We start from the raw sequence: 12,072 nt of genomic DNA, 5'->3' as shown, positions 1-12,072 counted from the left end.
GCGCACTGCGGTGCCGGGGCATGCGCAGTTCTGACCCAATCGCTGCGCTGCGACAAATTGCAGAGAGCAATCGGGTCGGAATGACCCCCATAGTGAACTCCATAAAAGAGTATATTGCATATATGAATATTTTTAGCTGGAGTGTATGGCAACACAGAGCAGTGTATACAGTAGTTATTACATATGGCATTACAGGCTATGTCAGAGCAGAAGCTGACCTTGCAAATCTTACATTTCATGGAGCATGAGACATGCCATAGAAATGAATGCTTTGCATATAGTCAATAAAATATATTCACTGTATAAGTGATTAGTATATATTATTTTTTAAAAGCAGCACAGACAATGTAATTAGGACATTTAAGAGAGGCAACACAGAAATTGTAAGATATCTATTCCTAATGCCACGTGTAATTATACTGTACCGTAGTACTACCCTAATGAGAGAGACAGTGCATCAGTAATTGCAGAATATCACTGTTCCCTCTCGCTGTGCAGCCGTGTTATCTAGCTGCCCAGCAGAAACCAACAATTGAAGAAATAGCTTGGGGAAGGATTTATAACCATGATTTGTGCACAGCTGTAAATGGTCCACTTGAAGCCAATAGAAACATGTGAGGTAGTAAGAGGTTAACATCTCTTTGCTTTGCTGCTTCAGAAAAAAAATGTAGCATTACAGAATCAAACAATTTAATATAGTAGGAGGATCTTGTGTGAGAACCGCCTCAGCAGTAAATGAGATATCTGATCTCAGGCAATAAGACAATCAGACTCTGTGAACTCCAATAAACGCTTCAATACCTGAATTCCCTGTGGATGTTGCAGCCATACAGTGCAGTGTTTTCAAATCCTGGCACTAGTATGGTTTATTTCTTTCATACTATGAATTGTTGATTTTTTTTTTCTCTCCACTATCTTTTGGTTGGTTTGGAAAGACAGAGGGAGAAGCCAGAGAAGAGAAGGATGCTTTGTGGGAAATGAATACGGCAACAGGAGAAGATGCAAACTTGTGTCACAAGGCTATCCACATCATCAAAGATCTCTGCAAGAAACAAGTGGCTGACTTGGAACAGAGAACTTGCTCAGAGTTTCTCTTACTGTTACCACCGGACCAAAAGCTTCATATAACTGAGCCAGGTAAAGGGAAATCCATTTGTTATATATGTTCTGTATATAGTAGAGTGATCTCAGAGAGGGTAGTGAGATATATTATGCCAGTGGTGTATGTACAGTAAGACAGGAATAAGCAGTCTTTGGCACTAAAGCTAGTGCAGAGCTACAGTACATCTCCTAAGATGCTCAGGCTGGATGGACAACTTAGAAGAAGTAATTCAGGAACAGCAAAATACATATATATTGTTCATAGATTTAAGTGCAATTATTTAGCAACACAGTTATTTGTATTTGCCACAGATAGAAATAATGAATAGGTTTCATGTGAATACTGTATATTAAAGCCCTAAAGTATTACAACACTGTGGTAGGCTGTTCTCTATTATCCTAGGGGGATACGGTGTCCCTGATTATCCAAACTGTAGCATTACTGCCCTGCAAATACTGCAAACAATGTGACCAGGTCTTTTCTCTTTATTATCTAGAACTGATTCACATGGGTGTCTTTTATAGCAACTGCAAAATACCAATATATTACACTAGACATTTGCATTGTAATATATATATATATATATATATAGCGGACATTAGTTTAGATTTCAATCAGATAAACATCCAGCCAAATACTCTACATGCTATAATAACATGAAAAATCACTGATTTGCAGTGTATATATATATTATATATATATATATATATATATATACACACACACACACACACACACACACACACACACACACACACACACACACACTGTAAATCAGTGATTATTCATGTTATTATAGCATGTACAGTATTTGGTTGGATATTGATCTGATTGAAATATAAAGTAATATCCGCCATATGAATTACATGCGGATTTACCCATACAGCACAATTGCAGATGTTGCAATTTGTAGTTGCTTAAAAAAATCACCTGTGTGAACAAGAACTTTATACTAATGTCTTCTGAAGAAATAGAAACACTTTTATTGCCCAATTGTCATTTTATGGACACATATCTAATTCAAAATGCAGATGTTAGCAATACAGAACTTAAACTGTAAATGATGATATTGTATGCATGTTGTATTGCCAATGAGTACAGTTACAGTATATGTAGCATACGTCTTGCATGATTAAACAATCAACAAATGGGAGCATTAGAGTAAGAAGAGACAACTACTGGACTGTTTATGCAGCCTATACAAGTAGTCTACATACCACTTCTCACTGTCATTAGTTCAATTCAATCATGCTGCAGAATTTAATAGTCACATCTGGGATTACACTGCCATTTTTATTTTAGCTTTTAAATCTCATTTTCTATTTATTTTCAGGCCTTTGTATTAATTTTGTAACATGCTGTACAAAAGATTTGTGTGTGAGCTGATGCTTTATTAACCCAACACATACTATAGAAAATGTAACACAGTACACTGCATGACATGTAATAATGATTAGCATATTACCCAGATTTTCAAGCATTTCACCTTCATTCATTCAACTCACCTTTTTCAGTTTAATGCTTGATTTTGTTATGTATCTTGCAGCTTGTTATTAAGGATACACTTTGCTGTCACAGATCACTGTGGCCAAAAGCAAATCTACTAGTTTTAATGTAATAAATAAACCTTATGTAGAGTGACCATATTATCCCTTTTACCTGGGACACTCATGGATTACACAGGTTCTGTGGCTGGCTGACTTCAAGCCTACATTTCAAATGGTTTTAATCAGCCACAGAACCTGTGTAATCCATGAGCGTCCCAGGTAAAAGGGATAATATGGTCACTCTACCTTATGGTGTAAGGTGACTTAATTTAAAAATTCCACCCAGTATTTCTGCCTGTGAGAATGCCCATATATATGGAGCACTTTGCACAGACAGGTCTAAAGTGTGCTTATACTGTTGCTCTGTAGTGTCATAAATGCTACCAAAATAAGACTTCTATAGGATGTTAGCACACAGTGGTGACAGCCATTTTATGGGATGAACCAATATTCATGAGAATGCAATATTAATTTCACTAGGAACTAGTGCCTTGTGAACAATTGGTCATGACATGGCTACAGTAAGTTATGTCACTGATACCTAGATGAAGATTTATCAAAGCTTAGGGAGGGGTCTATGTACTAAGGCCGCTATTCAATTTGCTGTGCAATTTACAGCAGCTAATTGATTTGCTGGGGGCTATTCAGTTAGCCCCAATACCGGCATTTATAGGGGATTATGCACCCAAAGCATACAGTAATCCTCAATGAGCAGCCCTTGTAGCCAGCGATAGTACATGGGTCCGGATACTTAGCCCGGATCCCATGTGTTATTACATGAAAACTAGACATTTTTCTTCCCCCAAAATATGGACTTTAATTGAATAGCCAGATAATTACCTTTTTTTCTGGAGGAAAATTATTGAATACCAGCCTAAGCCTTGTAGAGAGATTAAGTGGACAGAGATAAGGTAATAACCAACCAGCCTCTGTCATTTTTCAAACACAGCCTGTAAAATGACAGTTAGAAGTTGATTGGTTGGCACTTTATCTCTCTCTCTCTACTTTATATCTCCCCACAGCTTGATACTTCTCCCCAATCTCTCTCCACTTTATCTCTCCACAAGCTTTGAAAAATTGGACCCACCTATTAAATCTACTGCTTACAGGTTTGCTTTAATCATGCAACGTGAGGCAGGCTAGTACTTATCCTGCATGCTCTCATGTTGGGACGTTCTATAAACATGATCTTTGGTTGTGTCAGGTAATAGAGTAGGATAACTTAGAGGGCTTTTGCACATGGGGGTTATTTAGGTTTGTTAGCAAACCTAACATACTCTGCACATGTTACTTCTGCCCCACATGCAGTGCAACATGGTTTTTATGCAATTTCTAACTTACTTGGTTTGCTAATAAACCTGAATAAGGCCCATAGAACTTTTGAACACACAATGTTTCGTCTCACTATGAGAACTTTTCAGTGCTTGAGCTCACCACATTTTTCATCACAGTTAAAATATATTTATATGCCACTAGCAGGGAGATCAACTCTTGCCACAATTTACAGAGTGGCAGCTTGCATCTACATGATACGTTGAGGGAAATGTATGAAGCAGTGTAAGGAATGGAGAAGTGGAGAAGTTACCCATAGCAACCAATCAGCTACTACCTATCATTTTATAGGATGCACTTGAAATACCTCCTAACATGACCCTCTCCAGGAGGGACAGAATGCTCTGCTTCTGAACTTTTCTCTTAATTTATGAGTGCTGGCACCTGTGTTGAACAGGTTAATGGATAAGAAAGGTGTTTCAGCACAGGTGATGACAATCATAAATTAAGATCGAAGTCCAGGAGCAGAGCATTCTGTCTCTCCTGGAGAGGGTCATGTTGGGAGGTATAACTTGATAAATGCTACCTTCAAGGTGATTAATTGTTGTGTCTCCACTCTTTAGTCCACTTCTCCACTCTATACACTGCTTGATATATCTCATAAAAGTTACAAAATGGGTGTTTGTGTATTGTATAGTTGATGAAAAAATTTGTTTTTTTTTTGTAATGTGTATATATACTAGGTAATCAAAATGGACCTGATTTGTATATTGGTCACAGATATGGGACTTTTTTTGTTGTAAACCGTCCACTGGGCATTAATTAGCTCAATGACTTGTGTAATGGTCATTAGAAAATGGCTCTTTGTACTGTACATCAGTTGTCAGAACACAAAACTGGTCTTTTTGTACTCTGCTATGGGTCTTATTTATCACCAACCCCATTTTATTATGCATTTAGAAAGTGATAATTACACCCCAACTTGCAATGTGATAATGAAAATTACCATTTGCATTTACTATTGTTGGTGAATTAGGACAGTGCTTCCACAAAAGTTCTGTCCAGACGAAGGGCTGGATGCAAAGTGATCACTCTGTGTATGCATCAGTATGCCAAGGGAGCAGGATGTGGCTGATCCCTCTCCGAAAAGAATTGCAGTAGAGTAACCAATAGGCTTTTATGGGTTATTGCTAACTAAAGATGGCATTAACTGCTGGGGCCAAGCTCCATTTAGCAGCCCCAAAGAAACCTCAGAAGTTGGGGAGAAATGGCACGTATCAGATATATCTGCTGCAGTCCCTCCATGTTAAATCTAAGGCATACCTGCCTTTTCCCACAAAATAACTATGGTAAATATGTCCCTATGAAAATGGGCAATGCTGTTGTATTGTGATCATCTGTGTGGTTGTCTACGGGTCTATTAGTGTTGTCTCTGTGAGTACTATGAGTGCTTGAGCACTCTTTGACATTTATCCTGCATTTTTTTGTCATATATGGAGTGGGGTAACTCAGGGGTCTGCTTACTGAGCATTGGAGAGAGATGCCATGGTCAGAGATAAAGTATCAACCAACCAGCTCCTGACTGTCATTTTTTAAACACAGCATGTAGCAAGGCAGTTAGGTCTGGTACTTTATGTCTGTCCACTTTCTTTCTTCCTTCCTCCAAGGCTTAGTAAATAGACCCCTGAGTCACTTAAGTACCGGCAAACACTGTAAAAAGCTGCTGATCCTGGTTCGCCAGATGTATTTGGATTGTGTACTGGTCTTGGGGTCTTCCTTGCCTCTTATTTCAGCCATTTTTGAAACTACAGTTTTTTCACACATTTTGTTGCTTACAAGATATCACTGTTCCTGTCATGTCATGAATGTGACACACAACACAGTAAGCAGACTTTCTGATAAAATGAATTATAAAACGCAGTGCAATCACACAGAACACAGAATTGTAAAATAAATACCCAATTAGAACTATATATTGCAGCCAATCTGAAATTAAAAAAGAGTGCTAGGCGACCTTCCCCTTTACAGAGGGGAGTGTTGAGTATGATTAGGTAGTTGACATTACATACTGTACTGTACATTGTGCTGTATGCGTGTAAATATTGTAAAATATTCATGGATGGCTTTTTCACTGTAGCCTCCTCTTAACAAAACTTGACAATAACTAACATGTAAATATCAGCTAATAGTAATACTCCACGTCTCTATTACTCAACTAAAATAGTGATTGCTCTCATAAACATTTACTATATTTCTTGTCCAGCAACTTGTGTTACAGAAGACTGAATGCACGGACACAAAATAACTTTGCAGGGAAATATTTAAAGGTTAATAAAATTTACTAATTTCTAAAAAGTACATTTTACATGCCAGAAGGTACTAAAGTTCAGCTGTGGATGACTCTCAGGACCATTCATGGTGAATATACAGGTCACGAATAATAGCAATAGGGGGCATATTTATGAACCTGAAAATCATTTCTGCATGAATTACATGTCCATGCTATTTAAGAATATCTTAACACAGGTGGTATCAGTGATGACAATGCAGATTGCGGTTCCTATTCTCTTAGCGAACTACAGTATTGTCCAATTTGCCATGCTCCAAACAGCTTATCTTTTCCAACACCTTGCCCCTATATCTTGCGACATGTACCGACACTGAGTACATTACATGCTCTCATCCTCACCTTATGAAGAGAGCATCACCAGATAGGGATATTCTGATTCCTACCCAGCAGCCTCTGTGTTCCTCCCTTTCTGCAAGTGCAGCTTTGCTAAGCAAGTTATGTCTGATGGTCATAATATGTCGTGGTAGGAATAATTAACAAGTACCTAAAATTTGCTAAAAGTTGCACTTATATGTGACTGTCCAATAAAATATCTAATTTTAGCTGTAGGCCACTTTGCGTTCCAATCCCTACCTCAGTAAATGCCTGGTCTCCACTCTTGCGTCTTCTATGCCCAGATTCATAAGTCAGCAACTCCCTCTTATAACATTGTGAGGGGATTTATTAAAGTTTGGAGAGAGATAATTTTTGACAGGAGCTGGTTGGCACTTTATCTCTCTCTCTCTACTTTATCTCTCTCCAAGCTTTGATAAATCTCCCCCATTGTGTCTTACGAGTGATCAGTCAGGAGTTTCCATTGCACAATGTATCATTCGACGTAGCAGAGGCAGAGCAGGTGAGCAGCACAATGAATGGAGAATATGGACAACAGATACAGAAACCCTTATGTGCTGAGTATCAATGCTTTTAAGGCTTTGTAAATTTCCCCAGCCCTAATGAATTGAAGTACAGTATATGTGAAAGCCTGCATCTGCTTCCCCTTCATCTCCCTCCAAGGTGTCACCTCACTTCATTACTAATGGGCATCTGCAATATAGAAGTAAAAAAAAATGTAACTTAAATATGTACCTTTAAAGTGGGAAAACATCTTCATCATAAACATGCTAATTAAACCACAGGTTCTCAAGGCACCCAAACGGTCCAGGTTTTAGGTATATCCATGCTCAGCACAGATGGTTAAATCAAATTGACAGAGGTACTAATTAAGGGGGTCATTCTGAGTTGATCGCTCGCTAGCTATTTTTTGCAGTGCTGCGATCAGATAGTCGCCGCCTATGGGGGAGTGTATTTTCACTTTGCAAGTGTGCGAACGCTTGTGCAGCCGAGCGGTACAAAAAAGTTTTGTGCAGTTTATGAGTAGGTCTGAACTTACTCAGCCGCTGCGAACACTTCAGCCTGTCCAGTCCCGGAATTGACATCAGACACCTGCCCTGCAAACGCTTGAACATGCCTGCGTTTTTCAAAATATTCCCTGAAAACGGTCAGTTGACACCGATAAATGGCTTCTTCCTGTCAATCTCCTTGCGATCATCCATGCAAGTTAAATCCATCGCCCAGCACCGCTTTGTACCCATATGACGTGCCTGGGCATTGCGGTGCATACGCATGCGCAGGTTTGCTGCGTTTTGACCTGATCGCAGTGCTGCAAAAAATAGCTAGCGTGCGATCAGGTCGGAATGACCCCCAAAGTCACCTGTGGCCAAGCATGGATATACTTAAAACCTGGACCGCTGAGGTGCTTAGAGGTTCATGTTTGAAAACCTCTGACTTAAACTAAAGCAAATATAAAAAAGGACCAATTTTAGAGTTGGACACATTTATATAATTAATCATTTTTAACAAACATTGGTAAGGTGCACAAAAAACTTACTTAAGTGTAACTGTCTGATGCATTGCAAGGTGCGTACAGATCAAAAACTGGTGTACAGTACAATTGTGTATACTTATACCCCATGACTGCATGCAGATGTGGGTTGACAGTCTTAGTATACCATGCAAAACTCAACTAACCCTATTTGTGCACAATACCTAATACCTAATGAATTGTCACTTACTTAATGCAGTTATTAATAAATGCAAAAGTCTAATTTTCCATATAAAATCTAAATAAATCAAAAACCTCCACACCTGTCACTACTTTCAAAATAAAATAGGATCTCTTTTTACTACAGTAATTCAAATATAAATGTCAAGTAATGTAAAAACATTGCTATAGAATATATAGTATATAATATAGCTACAGTACAGTACTAATAATCAGCCAATCAGATCACCTCCTAGTTAGATCACCTCCTCCTAATATGCATATTTGAATATTACAGATTACATTTTAGGACTATTCCACCCCTGTGTCTAACTAGTATTAACAAAGATGTACTGTGGTTTATATTACTATACTGTAGTTATATTATGCAGTTGATAATACCATCAGCTTCTCAGTAGAAACAGTTAAATCTAGTATTTAACAGAGTATCACAACATTGTTGCAATAAACTAAAAACAAACAGTAGTTGTGGCTGTCTGCCAAAAACCCAAGACCAATGGTAGTGAGTAGGGGAGGAAGGGGAATGTCATGTTAGTGTGTAATTTGAGGCTTTGGTGAAATGTGGTCTAGTCATTTGCTGACTATTATGTAGAATATCAATCATTCTAACCGACATTAAATTGATTAGATTAAAATAAAACAAAAGTTTTAAAATTAAAAGCATTTTCATGTCTGTAATATATTCCTTCTGTATGTGTAATACATTGGAAAGGTGGAAGTAATTCACTGCGGTCACATAGTAATGTATGGCTGCATGAGCTATATAGAGCAAACACTAGAGGGAAATGCTAGCTCACACACAGGCTGCACCAGCTGTTTCTGCTGTCAGTGTTGCTTCTGTTTGTAAAGAGCAATGACCACGTGGGCGGCTTTACTGCCACAATATTTACAGTGTCACAAATTCAGATACTGCTTACTGTGTCTGTATATTGTACAGAAGTGTAATATGGCTCTGCTGTATACTGTACTAAAGTCTAATACAGCTCTGCCTTATACAGTATGCTACTGAAGTGTAATACAACTCTGCTGTATATACTGTACTGAAGTGTAATACAGCTCCGTTGTAGACTGTACAGAACTGTAATACTGCACTTCCTTACTGTACCAAAGTGTAATATGGCTCTCATGTATACTCCACAGAACTGTAATACGGCATTGCCATATACTGTAAAAAAGCAGTCTAGTATGGCTCTGCTGTATATTGTGCTGAAGTCTAAAACAGCTATGCTGCATACTGTAGTGAAGTGCAATACAGTTCTGTAATATGTCACTGTTGTATACAGTCCAGAAGTCTAGTATGGCTCTGCTGTATACTGTACAGAAGTCTAGTACTCTCAAAGTGGGCGTCCGGGCAGGGGGGAACTGAAAACTGGGAGACTTGTCTGCTCTTCCGTGGGGCCGGGAGGGTCACCCGATTTTCGGGAGCCTCCCGGCCATTCCGGGAGAGTAGGCAAGTATGCGTCTGCTGTATACTGCACAGAAATCTAGTATGGCTCTACTGTATACTGCACAGAAGTCTAGTATGGCTCTGCTGTATATTGTCTGGAAGTCTAGTATGGCTCTGCTGTATATTGTCCAAAAGTCTAGTATAGCTCTGCAGTATACTGTACAGACATCTAGTATGGCTCTGCGGTATACTGTACAGAAGTAAAGTATGGCTCTGCAGTATCCTGTACAGAAGTCTAGTATGGCTCTGCTGTATACTGTCCAGAAGTCTAGTATGGCTGTGCTGTATACTGTCCAGAAGTCTAGTATGGCTCTGCTGTATAATGCACTGAAGTCTAGTATGGCTCTGCTGTATACTGCACAGAAATCTAGTATGGCTCTACTGTATACTATCCAGAAGTCTAGTATGGCTCTACTGTATACTATCCAGAAGTCTAGTATGGCTCTGCTGTATACTGCACAGAAATCTAGTATGGCTCTACTGTATACTATCCAGAAGTCTAGTATGGCTCTGCTGTATATTGTCTAGAAGTCTAATATAGCTCTGCAGTATACTGTACAGAAGTCTAGTATGGCTCTGCGGTATACTGTATAGAAGTCTGGTATGGCTCTACTGTATACTTTACAGAAGTCTAGTATGGGTCTGCTGTATACTGTACAGAAGTTTAGTATGGCTCTGCAGTATATTTTACAGAAATCTAGTATGGCTCTGCTGTATACTGTACAGAAGTGTAGTCTGGCTCTGCTGTATACTGTTACAGAGGTCTAGTACGGCTCTACTGTATACTGTCCAGAAGTCTAGTATGGCTCTGCTGCATACTGTAGAGAAGTTGGAGTATAATAGGGCTCTGACATAAATGGTACACAAGTGTCATAAGGCTCTACTGTATACAGAAGTGTAATATGGCTCTTTTATATAATATACTGTAACTGAAATTCATTTTTTTTTTAAATAAATTTCTTTATTAGACAGCCAAAGAGTCACAACATAATTTTCCATGAATCAGTTTACAGGGATATTCAGCAGTGACAAATACTCAAATTCAATAATGAATAGAATGCAGAAGATAGAAGGCTGTACGATTTTTTTGTTTTTTAGTAAGAAAGAAAGAAAGGCAGAAACATATCACATAGAGTAATACATACTCAGGTGTCTAGCAGCAATTGCAGGGGGAATGGGTCACCTAGGTGTCCCATTATCCCCAACATCAAGCAATATACATAATATATAAACTAAATACCATCTCTGCTAGAGAGGAGGAGAGACAGGAAAGAAAAGTAATAGAGATAGAAAGTAGAGAAAAAGAAATAGTACAGAGATACTATAGATAGGTGATGTACAATGCCGGGGGGGGGGGGGGGGGGAGTTGATCAAATATACATTCCGGGTGGGGAGAGTAAATTGTGGTTTTGGGGTGAACCTTTTAGCGTGCAGAACCATAATTTTGGAGAGTCGATGTCATAATTGGGGCCTACCCAGCAACCCTACCCTTCAGATTACAGAGAATCAAATAATAGTTCCCGCTATCCGACTAGTCCAGTACCACGTTGTGTCACGGAATACCCTCCAAATACATTCGCGTCTAGCTGGGGGTAAATTCTCTATATAAATTCCCCATTTTTATGGAAGAGTATAACTCCATTTTCAATTTGGAAAGTGGCCATTCGTCTCTCACAAAATAGTATGTCTAATAAAGCGGATTCCCATTCTCCCACCGATGGGGCAGTTTTATATATCCAATGCCTCAGTATCACTTGTTTTGCCACTGTGACCATCACAGTCAGCAAAGGGATCACAGGGGTGAGGTCAAATCGCGACATCCAGGGTGAGAAGTCAGCGAACAACAACGGGCCCACTAGTCCAGGAAGAGTTAATTTGAGTAGTCGGGATAAATATTGGAGAATCTTATACCAGAAGCGTTTAATTTTCCCACATAACCATAAATTATGTGCGAGGGATGCTCCGCTTACTCCACATTTAGGGCAGGTGCCCGATTCACCAGGGCGGAAGTGTTGCCTTTGGGAGGGGGATATATACATCCTGTTTACAATCCTCAAATGTATTTCTTGTAATGTAGCGGATTTTAGAGCTTTTAGAACTACGTTAGTGTTCTTAGAAACCCCGCCCATCTCAGGAGCTTCTGGGAGTTCCCTTCGCCACGAATCAGTGAGAGGGGACCAAGATGGGGCAGACACCTCAATCAGGTCGTTGTAAAGATAGCGAATTTTAAATGGATTTTGTCTGCAAAACGTGAGAGTGTCAAGAATTGTTCGGGTAGAGGCCATTCTGCCTAATGGGTCACTAAGAGAG

General features: G+C 39.1%; 1 protein-coding gene across 1 annotated transcript in view; it reads left to right on the top strand.

The window, feature by feature from the left end:
• The first annotated feature begins 748 nt into the window (after positions 1-748).
• The window catches only part of SYT6 (synaptotagmin 6), an 855,303-nt gene continuing 843,979 nt past the window's right edge, over positions 749-12,072 (top strand). Inside the window, exon 1 of the mRNA XM_063955425.1 lies at positions 749-1,137. Coding sequence (XP_063811495.1) covers positions 978-1,137 — 160 coding nt within the window. The 5' untranslated portion in view covers positions 749-977. The remainder of the gene's footprint in view (positions 1,138-12,072) is intronic.

The sequence above is a fragment of the Pseudophryne corroboree genome, chromosome 2 (genome assembly GCF_028390025.1).
Source record: "Pseudophryne corroboree isolate aPseCor3 chromosome 2, aPseCor3.hap2, whole genome shotgun sequence".
Taxonomy (NCBI): Eukaryota; Metazoa; Chordata; class Amphibia; order Anura; family Myobatrachidae; genus Pseudophryne; species Pseudophryne corroboree.
Note: the sequence above shows the minus strand (reverse complement) of the source record. Positions and strands in the feature narration are given on the sequence as shown.